The sequence below is a fragment of the Oncorhynchus gorbuscha genome, linkage group LG05, assembly GCF_021184085.1.
Source record: "Oncorhynchus gorbuscha isolate QuinsamMale2020 ecotype Even-year linkage group LG05, OgorEven_v1.0, whole genome shotgun sequence".
NCBI classification, from domain to species: Eukaryota; Metazoa; Chordata; class Actinopteri; order Salmoniformes; family Salmonidae; genus Oncorhynchus; species Oncorhynchus gorbuscha.
The window spans coordinates 85,690,827-85,715,134 of record NC_060177.1 but is presented as its reverse complement, the minus strand read 5'-3'; the positions used below and the strand labels follow the sequence as shown (position 1 = coordinate 85,715,134).

The window sequence follows — 24,308 nt, the reverse complement described above, 5'->3', positions numbered from 1 at the left end:
TAGCATGCGCTCCAGCAGGTGTATCTCACTGATCATCCCTAAAGCCAACACCTCATTCGGCCGCCTTTCGTTCCAGTACTCTGCTGCCTGTGACTCGAACGAATTGCAAAAATCGCTGAAGTCAGAGACTTTTATCTCCCTCACCAACTTCAAACATCAGCTATCTGAGCAGCTAATCGATCACTGCAGCTGTACATAATCTATTGGTAAATAGCCCACCCATTTTCACCTACCTCATCCCCACAGTTTTTATTTATTTACTTTTCTGCTCTTTTGCACACCAATATCTCTACCTGTACATGATCATCTGATCATTTATCGCTCCAGTGTTAATCTGCAATATTGTAATTATTCGCCTACCTCCTCATGCCTTTTGCACACATTGTATATAGACTCCCCTTTTTTTCTACTGTGTTATTGACTTGTTTATTGTTTACTCCATGTGTAACTCTGTGTTGTCTGTTCACACTGCTATGCTTTATCTTGGCCAGGTCGCAGTTGCAAATGAGAACTTGTTCTCAACTAGCCTACCTGGTTAAAATAATGGTGAAATAAAAAAATATATTAAAAAAATATTAAACATGGAGAAGGGAGTAAAAGGTAGGCAAGCAATACATATTTCAGAACAACTACTAGTGGAATAAGATATGGGAGAGATTGTCACGTTCTGACCTTTTATTTCCTTTGTTTTGTCATTATTTAAGTATGGTCAGGGCGTGAGTTGGGGTGGGCAGTCTATGTTTGTTTTTCTATGATTTGGGTTTTCTATGTTTCGGCCTAGTATGGTTCTCAATCAGAGGCAGGTGTCATTAGTTGTCTCTGATTGAGAATCATACTTAGGTAGCCTGGGTTTCACTGTGTGTTTGTGGGTGATTGTTCCTGTGTCTGTACCAGATAGGACTGTTTTGAGTTTCCACGTTTCTTGTATTCAGTTTATGTGTACTTTCGACTCTGTCAATCACCACATCCTCATCGGCAGACTCGACAGCCTTGGTTTCTCAAATGATTGCCTCGCCTGGTTCACCAACTACTTCTCTGATAGAGTTCAGTGTGTCAAATCGGAGGGTCTGCTGTCTCTATGGGGGTGCCACAGGGTTCAATTCTTGGACCGACTCTCTTCTCTGTATACATCAATGAGGTCGCTCTTGCTGCTGGAGAGTCTCTGATCCACCTCTACGCAGACGACACCATTCTGTATACTTCTGGCCCTTCTTTGGACACTGTGTTAACAACCCTCCAGGCAAGCTTAAATGCCATACAACTCTCCTTCCGTGGCCTCCAATTGCTCTTAAATACAAGTAAAACTAAATGCATGCTCTTCAAGCGATCGCTACCTGCACCTACCCGCCTGTCCAACATCACTACTCTGGACGGCTCTGACTTAGAATACGTGGACAACTACAAATACTTTGGTGTCTGGTAAGACTAAACTCTCCTTCCAGACCCATATCAAACATTTCCAATCCAAAGTTAAATCTAGAATTGGCTTCCTATTTTGCAACAAAGCATCCTTCACTCATGCTGCCAAACATACCCTTGTAAAACTGACCATCCTACCAATCCTCGACTTTGGCGATGTCATTTACAAAATAGCCTCCAATACCCTACTCAACAAATTGGATGCAGTCTATCACAGTACAATCCGTTTTGTCACCAAAGCCCCATATACTACCCACCATTGCGACCTGTACGCTCTCGTTGGCTGGCCCTCGCTTCATACTCGTCGCCAAACCCACTGGCTCCGTGTCATCTACAAGACCCTGTTAGGTAAAGTCCCCCCTTATCTCAGCTCGCTGGTCACCATAGCATCTCCCACCTGTAGCACACGCTCCAGCAGGTATATCTCTCTAGTCACCCCCAAAACCAATTCTTTCTTTGGCCACCTCTCCTTCCAGTTCTCTGCTGCCAATGACTGGAACGAACTACAAAAATCTCTGAAATTGGAAACACTTATCTTGTCATGCAGGTGAAAGAGGACCCAAAAGCGACTTAACAGAAACAGAGTTTATTCAAGTCCAAACAGAAAACGACAAATCCTGAATCCTTAACAGGAAATGTCCAAACAGGGAATAACAGAAATCCTCTAGTCTGTAGAGGGGAATAACAGGAGAAGCGGCCACAGACTGCAGGTCGCTTCGGGTAGGCGCAGGCCGTAGCTGACAGAGACACCTGCTCACACGCAGCATCTGATGAAGGCAAAAACACGACAGGACAGGGCGATACACAATCACAGCACGGTGAATTCTAAACAAGGAACCGACGGGACAGGAACGGAACACAAAGGAAGAAATAGGGACTCTAATCAGGGGAAAGGATCGGGAACAGGTGTGGGAAGACTAAATGATGATTAGGGGAATAGGAACAGCTGGGAGCAGGAACGGAACGATAGAGAGAAGAGAGAGCGAGAGAGTGAGAGAGGGAGGGGGAGAGAGAGGGATAGAAAGAGGGAAAGAACCTAATAAGACCAGCAGAGGGAAACGAATAGAATGGGGAGCACAGGGACAAGACATGATAATAAATGACAAACATGACATATCTCCCTCACTAGCTTTAAGCACCAACTGTCAGAGCAGCTCACAGGTTAATGCACCTGTACATAGCCCACCTATAATTTAGCCCAAACAACTACCTCTTTCCCTACTGTATTTAATTTATTTATTTAGCTCCTTTGCACCCCATTATTTTTATTTCTACTTTGCACATTCTTCCATTGCAAATCTACCATTCCAGTGTTTTATTTGCTATATTGTATTTACTTTGCCACCATGGCCTTTTTTTTGCCTTTACCTCACTTATCTCACCTCATTTGCTCACATCGTATATAGACTTGTTTATACTGTATTGACTATGTTTGTTTTACTCCATGTGTAACTCTGTGTTGTATCTGTCAAAAAATTTCAGTCTCTCGATGTGCAAAACTGATAGAGACCTACCCCAAGCCACTTACAGCTGTAATCGCAGCAAAAGGTGGCGCTACAAAGTATTAACTTAAGGGGGCTGAATAATTTTGCACGCCCAATTTTTCAGTTTTGGATTTGTTAAAAAAGTTTGAAATATCCAATAAATGTCGTTCCACTTCACGATTGTGTCCCACTTGTTGATTCTTCACAAAAAAATACAGTTTTACATCTTTATGTTTGAAGCCTGAAATGTGGCAAAAGGTCAAGGGGGCCGAATAATTTCGCAAGGCACTGTAGATGCTATCTTCAAGTCCACATTGGAGATACAATATGTTATGCCTTATGAAGTCACACACACACACAATCCATTAAACGTTTGTTTTTCTACAGATCTACAATATCAGGACAAAAAGTGACCAAAGAGTACATGGAGGTGAAATCAGGGATGTTTGCCTCAGTCACAGTATCTGCCAAGTCAAACCAACCAGTCATCTATGTCCAGTCGTTACAAAAACAACAGAAAGAGAAAGGTAGGTGGATTTTAAGTGGTGCTTTTGGCTGCATTGTGTGACAATGTGTGATTTCTGCAGAAAACCCATAAATCCTACACTCTTAGGAAAAAAAGGTGCTATCAAGAACCTAACAGGGTTCTTTGGCTGTCCCCATAGGAGAACCCTTTGAAGAACCTTAAGGTTCCATGTTAATCCCTTTCCACAGAGGGTTCTACGTGGAACCCAAAAGGGTTCTACATGGAACTAAAAAGGGTTCTACATGGAACTAAAAAGGGTTCTACATGGAACTAAAAAGGGTTCTACATGGAACTAAAAAGGGTTCTACATGGAACTAAAAAGGGTTCTACATCGAACTAAAAAGGGTTCTACCTGGAATCAAAAAGGGTTCTCCTATGTGGACAGCCAAAGAACCCTTTTGGAACCCTTTTTTCTAAGAGTACAATAACTCAGTTCCTTAGGGCCGAGTGTGGTTGGGTTTTTTCGCTCCTCCCTTGTACTTGATTGATCATTGATTAGTCAGGAACTACCCTCATCTGGTTGTCTAGGACTTAATTGAACACAAATTGAAACGAATTAACAAAACCAGCAGGCCCCCCAGGAATTGAGTTTGACACCCTTGCTTAAAAGGCACATTCTAAGTGAATTCTTTACTTAAAGAGCATTTGGAAAGTATTCAGACCCCTGGACTTTAACACATTTTGTTACGTTACAGCCTTATTCTAAAATTCACCAAATCTTTTTTCCCCCTCGTCAATCTACACGCAATACTCCATAATGACAAAGCAAAAACGGATTTTTATAAGATTTGGCAAATGTATTTAAAAAAAATACGGAAATATCACATTGACATAAGTATTCAGACCCTTTCCTCAGTACTTTGTTGAAGCACCTTTGGCAGTGATTACAGCCACGAGTCTTCTTGGGAATGACGCTACAAGTTTGGCACACCTGTATTTGGGGAGTTTCTCCCATTTTTCTCACCAGATCCTCTCAAGCTCTGTCAGGTTGGATGGGGAGCGTCGCTGCACAGCTATTTTAAGGTCTCTCCAGAGATATTCGATCGGGTTCAAGTTTGGGCTTTGGCTCGGCCACTCAAGGATATTCAGAGACTTGTCCCGAAGCCACTCCTGCATTGTCTTGGCTGTGTCCTTAGGGTCGTTGTCCTGTTGGAAGGTGAACCTTCACCCCCAGTCTGAGGTCCTGAGCACTCTGGAGCATGATTTTATCGAGGATCTCTCTGTACTTTGCTCCGTTCATCTTTCCCTCGATCCTGACAAGTCTCCCAGTCCCTGCCGCTGAAAACATCCCCACAGCATGATGCTGCCACGACCATGCTTCACTGTAGGGATGGTGCCAGGTTTCCTCCAGATGTGACGCTTGGCATTCAGGCCAAAGAGTTCAATCTTGTTTTCATCAGACCAGAGAATCTTGTTTCTCATGGTCAGGGTCCTTTAGTTGCCTTTTGGCAAACTCCAAGTGGGCTGTCATGTGCCTTTTACTGAGGTGTGGCTTCCGTCTGTCCACTCTACCATAAAAGCCTGATTGGTGGAGTGCTGCAGAGATGGTTGTCCTTCTGGAATGTTCTCCCATCTCCACAGAGGAACTCTGGAGTTCTGTCAGAGTGACCATCAGGTTCTTGGTCACCTCCCTGACCAAGTCCCTTCTCTCCCGACTGCTCAGTTTGGCTGAGCGGCCAGATCTAGAAAGAGTCTTGGTGTTAAATATTTCTACCATTTAAGATTGATGGAGGCCACTGTGTTCTTGGGGACCTTCAATGCTGCAGAAATGTGTTGTTACCCTAACCCAAATCGGTGCCGTGACACAATCCTGTCTCGGGGCTCTATGGACAATTCCTTCGACTTCATGGCTTGGTTTTTGCTCTGACATGCACTGTCAACTGTGGGACCTTATATAGACAGGTGTGTGCCTTTCCAAATCATGTCCAATCAATTGAATATATCACATGTGGACTCCACTCAAGTTGTAGAAACATCTCAAGGATGATGAATGGAAACAGGATGGACCTGAGCTGAACTTCGAGTCTCATAGCAAAGGATCTGAATACTTGTGTAAATGAGGTATTTCAGTTTTTATTGTTAATACATTTGTAAACATTTCTAAAAAACGGTTTTCGGTTTGTCATCATGGGGTATTGTGTGTAGATTGATGAAGAAAGAATTGTGTTTTACCAATTTTAGAATAAGGTTGTAACGTAACAAAATGCGAGAAAAGTCAAGGGGTCTGAATATTTTCCAAAATGCACTATAATTCATTATTTCTCTGGCAACTAGACAAAATAGAAAAATGTGTGGAAAAAGTTGCATATCTTGGCTTTATTACATCCTCGGAGGTATATATAATATTATTATTTTGTTTTTCAGTGAATGTCTGCTGGAATCTAGGGGATGCAAATTCTGTTACCATGGCTTTCGGTTTCCTGCATAAGGGGAAGATGTTTTCCCCTGTTGTCGAGGGGAATGAAATTAAGGTAAATATATTTCTGGAATGTTGTTTCTGTCTCTTGGAATTAAGTTCAGGAACACTGTAATGCAAATGTCTATTTAATGCTGAGAGGACGCTAGTCTATCGTAGACCCTTATCCCCAATCTATCTCCTTAATGCTGAGTGCCAAGCAATAAGGCATCACATCCTATTTTCTTTGGTATGACTCAACCGGGGACCCCAAACGTTACAATCTCAGGGCAAACACTCTAAACAAACATTTTTAAAAATGCGCTCTCTATATCCACAGCTAGATTTGAAAACAGACATGCAGACAGCCATACTAGACAAGAGATGACTGTTCCAGTGGTATGAGAAGACAGGGGAGTGGGGAATCCTGAAATCTGTGGCGGAACCTCAAAAGTACCTCCGTATCTTCAACAACAAGGTCGGCACAAGTTATCAGGCGTTTGAATTTCGGCTGAAATCAGTAAATTAGACGTGTGCATAGATAGACTGCTTGTCGGCTTCCGTGGTAATTAAGACTTAAAAAGGGCAAAGTTTTAGAGAATTATCCCTTTAAGTACGATGAGGAGAACTATAAAGCTAGCCCCATCTCTACTGAAGGCACCCTATTTAGCCCCATCTCTACTGAAGCACCCTATTACAGATCTATAAACGATGAGAAGAACTATAAAGCTAGCCCCATCTCTACTGAAGGCACCCTATTACAGAACTATAAAGCTAGCCCCATCTCTACTGAAGGCACCCTATTACAGAACTATAAAGCTAGCCCCATCTCTACTGAAGGCACCCTATTACAGAACTATAAAGCTAGGCACCCTATTACAGCTATAAAGCACCTAGCCCCATCTCTACTGAAGGCACCCTATTACAGAACTATAAAGCTAGCCCCATCTCTACTGAAGGCACCCTATTACAAAACTATAAAGCTAGCCCCATCTCTACTGAAGGCACCCTATTACAGAACTATAAAGCTAGCCCCATCTCTACTGAAGGCACCCTATTACAGAACTATAAAGCTAGCCCCATCTCTACTGAAGGCACCCTATTACAGAACTATAAAGCTAGCCCCATCTCTACTAAAGGCACCCTATTACAGAACTATAAAGCTAGCCCCATCTCTACTGAAGGCACCCTATTACAGAACTATAAAGCTAGCCCCATCTCTACTGAAGGCACCCTATTACAGAACTATAAAGCTAGCCCCATCTCTACTGAAGGCACCCTATTACAGAACTATAAAGCTAGCCCCATCTCTACTGAAGGCACCCTATTACAGAACTATAAAGCTAGCCCCATCTCTACTGAAGGCACCCTATTACAGAACTACAGCAAGAGTCTTTGGTTTCTGCCTTTCGATGCCACAATTAAAACCACACTTCCATGTCACACTACTACTGTCTGTATTATACACTTTTAGAAAAAGGGTTCCTTGGCTGTCCCTATAGGAAAACACTTTTTGGTTTCAGGTGGAACCCTTTTGGGTTCTACATAGAACCAAAATAGGGTTCTTCAAAGGGTTCTCCTACGGGGACAGCCGAAGAACCCTGTTTGGTTCTAGATAGCACCTTTTTTTTGTAAGTGTATTGTGAAAAATGAAAGAAGGTGATCCTCTGTCGGACTACTTGTAGATGCTGAGGTCCAGCGTGATGACTCAATCACAGTGTCTGGCATTGTCTGGATGGCCATGGGGAGGCTATCACAGGATAGATAAAGATAGATCAGTTGTCCTGTTTGCTTTGTTTCAATAGCTTATGAAGTTCTGAATATTTTAGATGTCTTACTGCATTGTATATTTTTAGGTGGATGTATTTTAAAGGGAGTTGATTGAACTTGTATATTGGGTTGACTATCAGACACATTCCTGTTGTCTGGTCATAACGTTGAATTGATTAGAACCTAGTGTGGTGTTTCCTCCTTTTGTTTTCACTAGAAAAGTACAAAGGAATGTTGATTCATGCTTGTGATAAAGCTCCGTCTGTGTGCAGACATACTTTTTCTCTTGAGATTTTACTGAACTGCAGACATGTAACGCGTTAAGTCTCAGCCTATTGGTGATCGTCATGTAGTCTGGAATGTGTCATGTCGTGTACACACGTTTTTTGAGTGTCAATTATTTTGAATAATAAATCATTTTGAGTAAATTCCTAGTTTTACAGAGAAATTCTTTGACAGTACCTTCATAATATTATGTACACTATAGGCTACACAACATATGCATACGTTCTAACTTTACATCTCTGGTTATGTCACGTTGGTAGAAATGGGTCCGGAGACAGGCGCATGAATGTGTAATAGGGTTTTTTATTTCCCAAATGACAGCGTGCCGTGTAAAGGCACGGGGACAAAGACCAAACAAACACGTAACAAAACAGGGTAGACAGGGTACACAATATACGTGGCACGAAAGCCAGAACAACACAGCACAGGTACTCACACAAACCAACGGACATTGTAACAATATTCAACCGGACAATGGTAAACCAAGGACACACTTTGTTTACCAAGTGTACAATGACTAATCACTGGGATTAGGGACCAGGTGTGCGTAATGACAGTTCCGGACGGCTCCGTGACAGGTTAAGATAGACTTGATCAATTAAAGCATGGACTTCAATGAACTATTAACAGCAACAACAAGTCCGATAATCCTCCAAATCATCACAAAGTCTTAGAATTAAATGTAATTTAAGTATTCTATAGTGACTCGGAGACTCGCAGGCTTGCTACAACTATGGATACGTTTATAAACTATAGCATTTAATCACATTAATAATGGAGTCTGATTTATGAATGTAGTTTATTGTTTAAACACAATTTTCATTCATCTACACTATCAACACACTCGCATAGGTCAAAGTTGTAGCCTTAATCCAGCCTCCATTCTATTTTTCCTCACAATCAAATTGTATTGGTTACATACACATTTTGCAGATGTTATCGCAGGTGCAGCGAAATGCTTATGTTTCTAGCTCCAACAGTTCAGTAATACCTAACAAATCAAAAGAATACACACAAATCCCCCTAGAAAATCATAAAGGAATGAAATATCAGAACGAGCATTGTCAGAGTCCGGAATATAAATGTATATGTATACAATGGTGTGTATAGACAGTATGGACAGTATGTGAATAGAAAAGGTTTGTACAGCAGTAGTTCTATAGAATTAGCCTTGACTAGAATACAGTATATACATATGAAGTGGATAAAACAGTATGTAAACATTATTCAAGTGACCAGTGTTCAATGACTATGTACATAGGGCATAAGTCTCTAAGGTGCAGGGTAGAGGACTGAGCGGAGGTTGGTTACGGGTGACCATGATGCCCTAGAGATAAAAACTGTTTTTCAGTCTCCCGGTCCCAGCTTTGATGCACCGGTTCTGTAGATGTCCTGGAGGGCAGGCAATGTGCCCCCTGGTGATGTGTTTGGCTGACTGCACCACGCTCTGGAGAGCCCTGCATTTGCGGACTGTGGAATTGCCATACCAGGCGGTGATAGAGCCCGAAAGGATACTCTCAATGGTGCATTTGTAGACATTTGCATGGGTCTTAGGGGCCAATCTGATTTCTTCCTGACTGTGTAGATGGACAATTTAAGATTGTCAGTGATGTGTACGACAAGGAACTTGAAACTTTTCACCCTCTCCACTGCGGCCCCATCAATGTGGATGGGGGCGTTCCCTCTCTGCTGTCTCCTGAAGTCTACGATCAGCTCCTTCATTTTGTTGACGTTGAGGAAGAGGTTATTTTCATGGCACTACTCCGCCAGAGCCTTCACCTCCCTGTAGTCTGTCTCGTCGTTGTTGGTAATCAGGCCTACCACTGCTGTTTCATCTGCAAACTTGATGACTGAGTTGGAGACGTGCGTGGCCAAGCAGTCATGGGTGAACAGGGTGTATAGGAGGGGCCTGAGCACGCACCATTGTGGAGCCCCCATGTTGAGTTCAGACACAGGGCCCCAAGCTTAGTGATGAGCTTTGAGGGTACTATGGTATTGAAGGCTGAGCTGTAGTCGATGAACAACATTCTTACATAGGTATTCCTATTGTCCAGATGGGATAGGGCAGTGTGCAGTGTGATGGAGATTGCCTCCCAAAACATTTCATGATGACAGAAGTGAATACTATGGGGCCATAGTCATTTAGTTACCTTCGCTTTCTTGGCTACAGAAACAATGGTCAGTCCCTCCAGTATTCCACAATTCTGCGATCGCATAATTCAATGCAATCAGCCCATATTATGCGAGAGTTTGTAATTTTTACCAATTCCCACACTTTGTGTATAAAAAGGTTCAATCAAAAGCAGGTTCGTAATTTTGACCAATTACTGCACTGTTACCGTGGAAAATGGCCAAATCCAACCACTCGTCAACAAAGTTTTTTCCCCCTGGCCTGTCAGCCTATTCACGTGTGAGGATGATGGGTGATTTGGCAACCAAAATAACAGCTAACGACCGTGCTAAACCATTTCCAAATATTTTTGGAAACTAGAGAAAGTCGACAGTAAACAGTCACTTGGAATCAGCAAAGCGTATGAGAATGTCAGAACAGTTCCCACAGCAGCGGCAGATCACCACGACTGAATTGGTAGCAGGGAAGACTGTGGCAAGCGCTGAAAGGATCAAGGTGAGTGGCGTTTTACTCAAACTTTTACTCCGCTGACCTTGGCTTTAGTAGGGTGGTCGGCACTCTGCTCTCCCAGTCTAACCTTGGCTTTAGTAGGGTGGTCGGCACTCTGCTCTCCCAGTCTAACCTTGGCTTTAGTAGGGTGGTCGGCACTCTGCTCTCCCAGTCTAACCTTGGCTTTAGTAGGGTGGTCAGCACTCTGCTCTCCCAGTCTAACCTTGGCTTTAGTAGGGCTTTAGTAGGGTGGTCGGCACTCTGCTCTCCCAGTCTAACCTTGGCTTTAGTAGGGTGGTCGGCACTCTGCTCTCCCAGTCTAACCTTGGCTTTAGTAGGGTGGTCGGCACTCTGCTCTCCCAGTCTAACCTTGGCTTTAGTAGGGTGGTCGGCACTCTGCTCTCCCAGTCTAACCTTGGCTTTAGTAGGGTGGTCGGCACTCTGCTCTCCCAGTCTAACCTTGGCTTTAGTAGGGTGGTCGGCACACTGCTCTCCCAGTCTAACCTTGGCTTTAGTAGGGTGGTGGGCACTCTGCTCTCCCAGTCTAACCTTGGCTTTAGTAGGGTGGTGGGCACTCTGCTCTCCCAGTCTAACCTTGGCTTTAGTAGGGTGGTGGGCACTGTGCTCTCCCCAGTCTAACCTTGGCTTTAGTAGGGTGGTCGGCACTCTGCTCTCCCCAGTCTATCTTTGGCTTTAGTAGGGTGGTCAGCACTCTGCTCTCCCCAGTCTAACCTTGGCTTTAGTAGGGTGGTGGGCACTCTGCTCTCCCAGTCTAACCTTGGCTTTAGTAGGGTGGTCAGCACTCTGCTCTCCCCAGTCTAACCTTGGCTTTAGTAGGGTGGTGGGCACTCTGCTCTCCCAGTCTAACCTTGGCTTTAGTAGGGTGGTGGGCACTCTGCTCTCCCCAGTCTAACCTTGGCTTTAGTAGGGTGGTCAGCACTCTGGGTGGTCGGGTGGTGGGCACTCTGCTCTCCCCAGTCTAACCTTGGCTTTAGTAGGGTGGTCAGCACTCTGCTCTCCCCAGTCTAACCTTGGCTTTAGTAGGGTGGTCAGCACTCTGCTCTCCCCAGTCTAACCTTGGCTTTAGTAGGGTGGTCAGCACTCTGCTCTCCCCAGTCTAACCTTGGCTTTAGTAGGGTGGTCAGCACTCTGCTCTCCCAGTCTAACCTTGGCTTTAGTAGGGTGGTCAGCACTCTGCTCTCCCCAGTCTAACCTTGGCTTTAGTAGGGTGGTCAGCACTCTGCTCTCCCAGTCTAACCTTGGCTTTAGTAGGGTGGTCAGCACTCAGCTCTCCCAGTCTAACCTTGGCTTTAGTAGGGTGGTCAGCACTCTGCTCTCCCCAGTCTAACCTTGGCTTTAGTAGGGTGGTCAGCACTCTGCTCTCCCCAGTCTAACCTTGGCTTTAGTAGGGTGGTGGGCACTCTGCTCTCCCCAGTCTAACCTTGGCTTTAGTAGGGTGGTGGGCACTCTGCTCTCCCCAGTCTGTCTATGGAGAACGCTGCTCAAAGCACGGAGTGCTATTTGTCAGCATTGACATTTTAATCTCTCAGTAAAATGTAATACGGATCACAAAGCACAATCTTTCTGGATTTAAAAGAAAATAGAATAATAATCAACCAGAACTCTATTTTTATGTGTTCTGTTTTCTATCTCCCTTATGACCCTTTCAGAAAAAAATCACAATCTCAAGAATTTTGAAGACAACTTCATAGAAAGAAATATCGATCCTCAAATTGAAAGTGATCGATCAGATTTGAATCTATTTGTTTTTTTAAGAGAGAGAGAGAGAGTGAGTAGGAATTGGAGTGGCATCTCGTGTTGATAGCAAGCTCCAAGCCTGATGGAGAGGAGAGGTGTGTGTGTGAGTGAATGTATGAGTGGATTATGACAGAGCTGTTTGTTCAGGAAAATAAACAGAATTGGGCACTTTAAATGTTTCTAATTGTTTTTGTATTATGTGTTCTACTTAAAATGGTCGTAAACCTGAGCATATTACTTTTATTGCTTTATATGAACTTATATGAAAAAAAACACATTGCAAAATTGTTACTGTAATTTAATTATGCCAATGTGCTTTCATCAATTGAAAACCCTTAATCTATTTTATGAGAATTTCTAAGATTTATTGTTTGCATAAAATAGACGCAGACCAGTATTTCAATAATAGGTAATATCATTTATTCTCAGAGCACGCTGCCACTTAATCACGAGCAACAGTTAATATACAGATCATGACGTCATTTCACTGCCTTGACCGAACCCCCCTCCTCTCGACCGGGACAAAGTGAGGTGAAAAGTTCATTCTAATTTACTAACACACTCCCAGATAACTTTTGACCCCTCAACATTATCGATCACCACTGAATTGACAGTTCTGATTAACAAAAAAACTAGGAATGCACTCACTGCCTTATCTAAAAACCCCAGAGCTAAGTTTCAGTAGGGTCAAACACAAAACCTTATCTGTTTTCACAGTCCACAACCCATTCGTTTTATTCCTAGTTGGAATGGTGTTCATTAACTTTAATTACTCCTTGTCCGTGTCACACAATCCCTTCTTATGAACTCATATAGTTAATCAGATATAATAAAACAGAGTATAAGTTTACTTAGTTACAGGTCCATTTAAAACGATTTGTTCAGTCATTTTAATCATAATTTTACCAACAAATGTATCGCAGAATTTCAGAAAAGCTGCTGCAAAATCAAGCATTTTTGGCTGTGGAAATCACAACATTATTTCGCAAAATCCTGGAGGGACTGAATGGTGGACATCTTGAAGCAAGTGGGGACAACAGACTGGGATAGGGAGAGATTGAATATGTCCGTAAACACCTCAGCCAGCTGGTCTGCACATGCTCTGAGGATGCAGCTTGGGACACCGCCTGGGCCAGCAGCCTAGCGAGGGTTGACACACTTTAACATCTTGCTCATGTCGGCTACGGAGAATGAAAGCTCACAGATCTCATGAGCGGCAGTTGCCCGCGTTGGCAGCACTGTGTTTTCTTCTAAGTGGGAGAAGGTGGTGTTTAGCTTGTCCTGGAGCAAGTCTCCAGTGTCCACAATGTGGCTGGCTTTCCCATTATAATCTGTGATTGTCTGGAGTCCCTGCCACATAAATCTCATGTATGAGCCGTAGAATTCGACTCCACTTTGTCCCTATACTGTAATTTTTGCCAGTTTGAAATCATTACGGAGGGCATAGCTGGTCTGTTTGTACAAGTCCATGTTCCCAGTCACCTTGACGTGGTTAATTGTGGTGGTTTGTGCTTTCAGTTTTGTATGAATGCTGCCATCTATCCAGAGTTTTTAGTTTGGATAATTCTAATCGTCACGTTGCTGAACTGAGTCAGAGTCAGTGTATACGTCAATACTATTCTCAGAGGCAACCCGGAACATATCCCAGTCCGGGTGATCAAAACTATCTTGAAGCATAGACTTCGAATGGACAGACCAACATTGAACTACCACGGATACTTCCGGTTTAAGTTTCTGCCTATATGAGGGGAGGAGCAGAATGGAGGCGTGATCTGATTTGCCGGCAGGAGGGCGGGGGAGGACCTTGTAGCCATTCAGGAAGGGGGAGTAGCAATGGTCAAGAGTGCTAGATTGAGAGAATAGCACAGGAGATGTGTTGATAAAACGTTGGTATCATTTTCATCAAATTTCCTTTATTAAAGTCCCCAGCTACAATAAATGCTGTCTCAGAATATGCAGTTTCCAGCTTGCACAAAGTCCAGAGTAGTTTCTTGAGAGCCATTGCAGTGTCGGCTTGGGGGGAATATACACGGCTGTGACGATGACCGAAGAGAATTCTCTCGGGAGGTAATGCAGTCAGTATTTGATGATGAGGTATTCCAAATGGGGAGAACAAAAGGACTTGAGTTGCTTTACATTACCACAATCACACCAGGAGTAGTTAATCATGAAACATACACCTCCGCCGTTTTTCCCCAGATAAATTTTCTTCCTGTCACCGCGATGGATGTATAACCCCGCTGGATTCATGGATGGGGACAGTATATCCAGAGAGAGCCATGATTCCATGAAACAGAGTATGTATGGGGACAGTATATTCAGAGAGAGCCATGATTCCATGAAACAGAGTATGGATGGAGACAGTATATCCAGAGAGAGCCATGATTCCATGAAACAGAGTATGTATGGGGACAGTATATCCAGAGAGAGCCATGATTCCATGAAACAGAGTATGTATGGGGACAGTATATCCAGAGAGAGCCATGATTCCATGAAACAGAGTATGTATGGGGACAGTATATCCAGAGAGAGCCATGATTCCATGAAACCGAGTATGGATGGGGACAGTATATCCAGAGAGAGCCATGATTCCATGAAACAGAGTATGGATGGGGACAGTATATTCAGAGAGAGCCATGGTTCCATGAAACAGAGTATGGATGGGGACAGTATATCCAGAGAGAGACATAAGAGCGTCTGCTAAATGACTTAAATGAAATGAAACAGAGTATGTTACGATCCCTGATGTCTCTCTGGAAAGAGATCCTCGCTCTGAGCTCGTCTACTTTATTGTACAGCTACTGATCATTAGCGAGTAATATACTCTGAAGCGGTGGGTGGCACACCTTCCGAGTCGGATTAAAAACCCACTTCTTATTCCTCTTCTCCGGTCGACCTCCTTATAGAACAGACCCTGGGATTAATGGAATTGTCTCTGGAAGTTCAAACAAACGATCCATTTCAGAAAAGTAGAATTTGTGGTCGAAATGCTGTTGAATGATTGCCAATCTAATATCCCCTAAGTTATTTTTGTCCGTTGGTAATAATACAAGAAACATTTTGAGTAAATAATGTAAGAAATACAACAACCACAACAACAATATAAAACTACGAAGTTGCCGAGGAGCTAGAAACAGGGCGACCATGTCTACAGGCATCATCTTGTTCATTAACATCTAATCATCCACAGTTTTACAATCAACCATCTGACATCTCTATGATGCCAATGAGCATGCAAGTACAATATTTCAAACATGTCAAATATGAGTGGACTAAACCACAACTTCCTCCCCATCATCAAGCATCAGAACACCCTTTACACTCAGAACTGTCTGGGTAATCAGGTCAGGAGAAAAGAGGGCCTGTATGTTTTTATCCCATAAGCCACCCTATTCCCTACATAGTTTTACCAGCAGTATCACTTCCCCTTTGTCTGATTAATGTTCATTGGCCATGTCCCAAATGGAACCCTATTCCATACATACAGTGCATTCAGAAAGTATTCAGACCACTTGACTTTTTCACATTTCTTTACATCACAGCTTTATTCTAAAATTGATGAAATACTTGTTTTCCCTCATCAATCTACCCGCAATACCCCATAATGACATCATAATACCCCATAATGACATCATAATACCCCATAATGACAAAGCGAAAACAGGTTTTTAGAAATGTTTGCAAATGTATTAAAAAAAAAAAGTGATATACCTTATTTACATCGGTATATCATAGGACCCTTTGCTATGAGACTCAAAATTGAGCTCAAGTGCATCCTGTTTCGATTGATCCATCCTTGAGATGTTTCTACAACTGGATTGGAGTCCACCTTTGGTAAATGTAATTCATTGGACATGATGTGGAAAGACACACATCTGTCTATATAAGGTCCCACAGCTGACAGTGCATGTCAGAGCAAATACCAAGCCACAAGGTCGAAGGAATTGTCTGTAGAGCTCCGAGACAGGATTGTGTCGAGGCACAGGTCTGGAGAAGAGTACCAAAACATTTTTGCAGCATTGAAGGTCCCCAAGAACACAATGGCCGCCATCATTCTTAAATGGAAGAAGTTTGGAACCACCAAGACTCTTCCTAGAGCTGGCCGCCCAGCCAAACTGAGCAATCGGGGGAGAAGGGTCTTGGTCTGGGAGGTGACCAAGGACCGGATGGTCACTCTGAAAGAGCTCCAGAGTTCCTCTGTGGAGATGGGAGAACCTTATAGAAGGACAACTGTTATGGAGTCTAGTTGATAGGTAATTGACTAGCTGGGCTGTTCCCCGGACTCCGTGTGTAGGGATTTGTACAATGCTTGAACAATGCTATTGAACTTGACATTGGTGTCTTTATTCTTTTATCGAACATATCATACTGAAACAACAACCATCTCTGCAGCACTCCACCAATCAGGCCTTGATGGTAGAGTGGCCAGACGGAAGCCACTCCTCAGTAAAAGGCACATGACAGCCGCTTGGAGTTTTCCAAAAGGCACCTAAAGGATACAGACCATGAGAAGCAAGACTCTCTAGTCTGATGAAACCAAGATTGAACTTTTTGGCCTGAATGCCAAGGGTCACATCTGGAGGAAACCTGGCACAAGCTCTACGGTGAAGCATAGTGGTGGAAACATCATGCTGTGGGGATGTTTTTCAGTGGCAGGGACCAGGAGACTAGTCAGGATCGAGGGAAAGATACATAGAGATCCTTGATGAAAACCTGCTCCAGAGCACTCAGGACCTCAGGCAGGGGGTGAAGGTTCACCTTCCAACAGGACAAGGACACTAAGCACACAGCCAAGACAACACAGAAGTGGCTTCGGGACAAGTCTCTGAATATCCTTGAGTGGCCCAGCCAGTGCCCGGACTTGAACCCGATCTAACATCTCTGGAGAGACCTGAAGATATCCAACCCGACAGAGTTTGAGAGGATCTGCAGAGAAGAATGGGAGAAACTCCCAAATACAGGTGTGCCAACCTTGTAGTGTCATACACAAGAAGACTCAGTGCTGTAATCGCTGCCAAATGTGCTTCAACAAAGTACTGAGTAAAGGGTCTGACTACTGAAGTAAATATGATATTTCAGTATTTTTTTTCAGCAAAAATGTCTTAAAAACCTGTTTTTACCTCGTCATCATGGGGAATTGTGTGTAGATTGACGAGGGGAAAAAACTATTCAATACATTTTATAACAAGGCTGTAAAGTAACAAATGTGGAAAAAGTCAAGTGGTCTGAATAATTTCTGAAGGCACTGAGGTGTACTACTGTTGACCTTGTAGGGAATAAGGTTCCATTTGTCACACAACCATTGATGAGGAAGAGGTACAGATGACTAATGTTAGATATGCCCCACACCCTGAAAACCACAGATACAACCCAACAAGCACACCCTTTGCCTCTGACCCCCCCTCATGGTCATCAGTGTGCATGAAGTCCAGTGGAGATTTTTGTGGGGCAAACTACCGTTTTGGGGGGGGGATGCATGCCAGCAAAGCCACTACACAACACAACACTACATTAAACAATACATTAGTTGCAGTAAAACGGTGACAAATGGTGCCCACAAACTGTTAGGGCCTACATATAGCTGTCCCAACAGCAGAGTCCCAACAGCAGTCCAAACACCTGGCTATCAGTGGAGCCTTGTCTGGCAGCGAAACAGTTCATTTATCCTCATTTACTGCCTTTAAAAAAAACATAGTTTATACGGCTGATTTGCTTAAACAAATGTGGTTTCTACTGAAAATTGAGATGTACAGTGGGGCAAAAAAGTATTTAGTCAGCCACCAATTGTGCATGTTCTCCCACTTAAAAAGATGAGAGAGGCCTGTAATTTTCATCATAGGTACACTTCAACTATGACAGACAAAATGTGAAAAAAATCCAGAAAATCACATTGTAGGATTTTTAATTAATTTATTTGCATATTATGGTGTAAAATAAGTATTTGGTCACCTACAAACAAGCAATATTTCTGGCTCTCACAGACCTGTAACGTCTTCTTTAAGAGGCTCCTCTGTCCTCCACTCGTTACCTGTATTAATGGCACCTGTTTGAACTTGTTATCAGTATAAAAGACACCTGTCCACAACCTCAAACAGTCACACTCCAAACTCCACTATGGCCAAGACCAAAGAGCTGTCAAAGGACACCAGAAACAAAATTGTAGACCTGCACCAGGCTGGGAAGACTGAATCTGCAATAGGTAAGCAGCCTGGTTTGAAGAAACCAACTGTGGGAGCAATTATTAGGAAATGAAAGACATACAAGACCACTGATAATCTCCCTCGATCTGGGGCTCCACGCAAGATCTCACCCTGTGGGGTCAAAATGATCACAAGAACGGTGATCAAAAATCCCAGAACCACGGGGGGGGGGGACCTAGTGAATGACCTGCAGAGAGCTAGGACCAAAGTAACAAAGCCTACCGTAACAAAGCCTACCACACTATGCCGCCAGGGACTCAAATGCTGCAGTGCCAGACGTGTCCCCCTGCTTAAGCCAGTACATGTCCAAGCCCGTCTGAAGTTTGCTAGAGAGCATTTGGATGATCCAGAAAAGTTTGGGAGAATGTCATATGGTCAGATGAAACCAAAATAGAACTTTTTGGTAAAAACTCAACTCGTCGTGTTTGGAGGACAAAGACCCTTAGATTTGGCGGTGAAGTAGTGTCCTCTGAGTGACAGAACACTGAGCCAATCACGGCGCAACTAAAGAACATTTCTAACCCCTATGTTCCATCCACCACCACCACCACCACACTGAGCTAGGCTGAAACACCTGCATTTTGGAGCTGCCTTACTCAAGAAAGCAAAAAAGAGACCATGTTTGTACGTGGTTTTATTAACTCAATGATTATTATTATTTATTTTTTACTTTGTTTGCAAACTGATATGTGACACGAATTAATGCCAAAATAACATGAAAACAGGCAACTCCCCCCCCTCCCAAAAATAACAATGTGGGGCTCAAACAGGTTGGGCTCAGCTCCACCTGCCCTGAATGAAGGGTCGCCACTCCCTCTCTGGGGCCTGGTTCACAAACAGCCTCTAGATCCTACCCCTTAGACTAGTGCATAGCTGCTGTAGATCTACCTATCAGAAGGCAAGATGGGTCTACAGCCACGCTGTTTACACCTATCCAATTATTTTAGATCTAATTCAAGTGCATAGTGTTGTTTCTGAACAGGGATTAATTATCATCATAACATATCATACCTACTCAACAAATTGGATGCAGTCTATCACAGTGCAATCCGTTTTGTCACCAAAGCCCCATATACTACCCACCATTGCGACCTGTACGCTCTCGTTGGCTGGCCCTTGCTTCATACTCGTCGCCAAACCCACTGGCTCCATGTCATCTACAAGACCCTGTTAGGTAAAGTCCCCCCTTATCTCAGCTCGCTGGTCACCATAGCATCTCCCACCTGTAGCACACGCTCCAGCAGGTATATCTCTCTGGTCACCCCCAAAACCAATTCTTTCTTAGGCCGCCTCTCCTTCCAGTTCTCTGCTGCCAATGACTGGAAAGAACTACAAAAATCTCTGAAATTGGAAACACTTATCTCCCTCACTAGCTTTAAGCACCAACTGTCAGAGCAGCTCACAGATTACTGCACCTGTACATAGCCCACCTATAATTTAGCCCAAACAACTACCTCTTTCCCTACTGTATTTATATTGCTCCTTTGCACCCCATTATTTTTATTTCTACTTTGCACATTCTTCCACTGCAAATCTACCATTCCAGTGTTTTACTTGCTATATTGTATTTACTTTGCCACCATTGCCTTTTTTTGCCTTTACCTCCCTAATCTCATCTCATATGCTCACATCATATATAGACTTGTTTATACTGTATTATTGACTGTATGTTTGTTTAACTCCATGTGTCGAACTGCTTTGCTTTATCTTGGCCAGGTCGCAATTGTAAATGAGAACTTGATCTCAACTTGCCTACCTGGTTAAATAAAGGTGAAAAAAAATGTGATATTGTGGTCATATTGTCAATCTTATCTACTACCTTGAAACACATTCATATAATATGAGTGTACCCTTTAAGGTTGAATGGATTGTTCCTCCCGAGTCCCTAGTTTCATCACTTGAATTCTGTTCTGTGAGATTCCTTCACCTGTTGCTGAATAAGACCTCCCTAACCTCACTTTCTTACCGCAGCAAATCTGTCATGTTACTTATAGTAAAGAAACAACAGCCCACAACGAGTCCATGAATCTGATTTGTTGGATGGAGAAAAGACAAAACTCCTCCTCCTCAGCAAAGAACTTTTTATTTACCGATGAAAGGAACTTGGTAGAATATTACAGCAGAACTCACGAGGGAAACAGCTGCCATTTCATGTAACACAATACAGGAATTAGGTTGTAGTTAAAACTCGTGTATATATAATTTTTTATATCAGTAGAAAAAAACTATTGCTCCCAGATGTTGTTTGTATGACACATTCTCCCCTGCTATGCTGAAGGGTAAAAGTAACACCAATAGGAGAAGGTTTACACACACACACAAAGGGAAATGTGATGGTTGTTGTTGTTCAGGATGATGTAATTTCCTGAATAAGGTTACAAATGCCATTACTTTTTGTATGTATGTTGACCAGAATTAAACTTTTGATCGTTGTCAAATTTTTTAAATAAATACCAACATACAGCAAAAAGAAAAATGCAAAATAAAAGAGCAGGCATGCTAAAAACAATGCTATACTTAGAGGACCAAACACTGAAATAAGAAGCCTGGATGGTATTCAGTCACATCTTATTGTCAACTGAAAGAGTACCAACTTGAGAGAACATTGAGAACTGATGGACGAGAGAAGGGGGGGAAAAGAGCTTGATGGATATTCTTTCTGTCCGATGGACTGGATGTGAGAGGACAGATTTGAGACAGACTACTTGAATGGGACTGGATCTAAGTGTATTGTGTACAATTATTATTATTTTTTTTAAGTACGTGTTTGTTAATGTCATCACTTCCATATCGTTTTCTATGCTCTTCCATTTTTCATTCAGGGAAAACAATAAAATGTTAGAAATCTCCTCGGATGATTGCATCCAAGTGTTAGTGTTTTAAATAGCTTATACCAGTTTAGTTTAGGCAGCAATACTCAATACATTTTACATATAGGCATCACCTAATAGACGTATTTCTATATATTTATTTTGAAAAATAAGACAGGAATTAAGCCTAGCCTTGGACTAAAAATTAATTTCAATGGAAATTTTGCATTGAGCCTAGTTTTCAGTCCAGGACTAAGTTTAGTCTGTGTCCGGGAAACCACCCCTAAAAACAATGACCAGTGCCAGTCATCCTAGCTTAAGCCATCTTCATTTCGGAGTCACCAAGATCTAACAGGTTGCTGGATTGGACATTCACGACTCCCTCCCATCCTTGTGGTTGACCATACAGGGCAGACTCAGGTCATTGTCCTAGTAAAATGTCCATAGATAGACCATGTTCATCCCTACAGGCACACAGGCCAAAAGACAGATCATAGAACCAGTATAACAACCATCTACTATGGGAGCTGAGCGGCATTAGAGTCTAAATCAGGGTGAGGGAATCCCCTGCTTTTCAATTCATGACACACTGCATGCAACCACTTGTGGTCACGATGACTCCCCAACCAACCAATGGGTGTGTTTCCTTTTTCTTCTTCTTCTGTTACTAGGGCCTGTGTGTCTGATGCTGGTCTAGTGGTTGTCTTGCTTAGCCTGGTCCCAGGAGTTGGAAAGACTGAACAAACAGATCTGAGACCAGGCTACTTTCTCTCCCTGTTCTGTCTATGCCCAATTCTGTGTCCTACTTAGAACAGTGATTCAGATTATTCCAAAACAATACAGTTGTTCTCTGACTGTAAAAGCCACTTTAAAAGACAGAGCACACAGCAGTGCATTAGATAAGCGGAGTTTCACATCTCTTTGCTCAGAAACACATTTTAACTTTTTTTTGTTACTATATACAGCACATAGTTCTGGTCCAAGTAAGTTGTTTAGAGTTAAAAATAGATATTCTACCGGTAAAACATTGAAACTGGATTTGCTGGGCTAGCAACATGAGTGGGGTTACTTTTTACATGGACAATCTTTTTTTTTTTTTTTATCAATAGAAAATCTCATATGATCCAACTAGTAACAGCTAGCACAAATGACCAGGTACCACCAGGGCCGATTTAAAACCCTGATGATAAGAGTTCACTGAGGTGTGCAATTGTTTTTGATTGATTTACTAACAATTTGTTTATGATGACTGTGATGTTTTAATGTTATGTATTTGTTATTGTATCTTTTCTTTCCATCTTGTAGTTTAAATCTATTATTTTATGTCCTCAGGGCACCATTGAAAATGAGACCTTGGTCGCAAATTGGGCCCTCTGATGAAATAAAACTTAATTTAAAAAACATGAACCTTTATAACGCATTTATCTTATATAGACAGTATTTCCAGGTCAAATATACTTTTTGTACTCCACTGTTTTTTTTTTTTTTTTTTTTTTGCATTTCGGTTCGATTCATACGTCATGCACAAAATAGGTCTTCTTCGATTCAAGCTTTGCGTCACGTTGTCAGACAGCTTGATCAGATTGCACAGCCGGCTTGATCAATCGTCGTCCACCTCGTCTCCCTCCGACTCTTCTCCTCCTGCAACTCCTCCTCCTGGTCTCCTTTCAAACATTTTATCCTTCGGTCTCTCCTGTATCTCTTTCATCTCTTCGGCATAACGGGAGAATGCGCCTCCAAACTTGCCCCACGCTTTGAACGGGATAGTGATCGAGTTTCTATAGCTGGGTTTGACTTCGCTCACCCTCATGAAAACTCCGTATTTGTTGGACCCGACGTCGAAGAAGAACCGTTTGGAGTCCACCATGATAGAGGTGCCCTCCGGAAGCTCGCTATAGCCCCCTGCTCCTCCGCCACCGGCGAGTTCCTCGTCATCTCCTCCGTAGTCGTCTATATGTTTGGCTAGGGCGTCACGGAACTCTATTAACCCTTGGGCCGGGAGGGCGATGGTTTGTCCGGACTGCATTCCACCAGGGACTCCGCCACTTCCTACTCCGAACCCGGGGCCTCGGTTGAGGGTCTGCCTGATGCGGAGGAACCTCCCCCGCTGGTTCTCTTTCAGATCGAGGTAGTATTTTCGGTTTTCTCGAACCAGGAACTCACTCTTCAAGGCCCGCCTAGGCCCACTGTCATCCCCACCGGATGACTGAGCGATCTGCTCGGGGCTGCTAGGCCCAAGTTGGGCGTAGTGCTCTATAAAATCCCCCAGGTAGTCACGGAACTCGGCGGCAACTGACATGGAAAGGGTCAGACGACTTTTCGAGCCCCCGGCGCCGACCTCGGCGATTTTGATGAATCTGCCCTTCGCATTCTGCTTTACATCCAGGTAGAAGCGTTTGTTCTGGATGTCCAGTCGCTTTGAGGCCAGCTCCTGGGTCTCCTGGTCCCGCTGGTAGTGCTGAAACCCGCCGCTTCCACCCCCTACGCCACCACTGCTGCCACCGCGCTCACTCCCACTGTCCCCGTCGGCCATCTTCGCCACCAGCAGCCAGATTCTCTCCTTCCTAGGTTCTGCTCCCCGCCCCCCGCGCGCTTAACCAATTCGCAGAGTAACATTCCGTTGAATACTGCGTTCTGATAGGCCAATCGCCTGCCAATTACAACAGCAGACCACAAACTGTTGATTTTCTACTGGTAGATTCCTCTTGTCAGTCAATAAACGGCCCCCTCCTAGTTCGATGAAATCAACGATTTCCCCCGATTATTTATCGTAAGCGGTTTACTTTTCTAATGCATTGCAATGCAAAACCTCGTCGTCTTAAAATGGCATGAAACGAATAGATACTCAGGCAAACTAGCAAAATACTGCTGAGTATTTTGAATTCATTGTGCACTAGCTAATTAGTTACCCATTGATTTTGTACACCAATTGTGAGTCAAATTAATATTTTAGGACATCCAGTCAGTTTGCAACTGCATACAATGCATGCATTATAAAAGACAAGTGCTTTGAGTATTTCTGAATATGCAATATCGAGATC

At 43.2% G+C, this 24,308-nt stretch overlaps 1 protein-coding gene across 1 annotated transcript; it reads right to left on the bottom strand.

The window, feature by feature from the left end:
* Positions 1–20,523: 20,523 nt before the first annotated feature.
* LOC124036605 (transcriptional activator protein Pur-beta) lies at positions 20,524–23,835 on the bottom strand. The gene has a single exon (XM_046351399.1). It carries the CDS (start codon positions 23,798–23,800, stop codon positions 22,868–22,870), a length of 933 nt encoding a protein of 310 aa, XP_046207355.1. The 5' UTR covers positions 23,801–23,835; the 3' UTR covers positions 20,524–22,867.
* Positions 23,836–24,308: the final 473 nt, after the last annotated feature.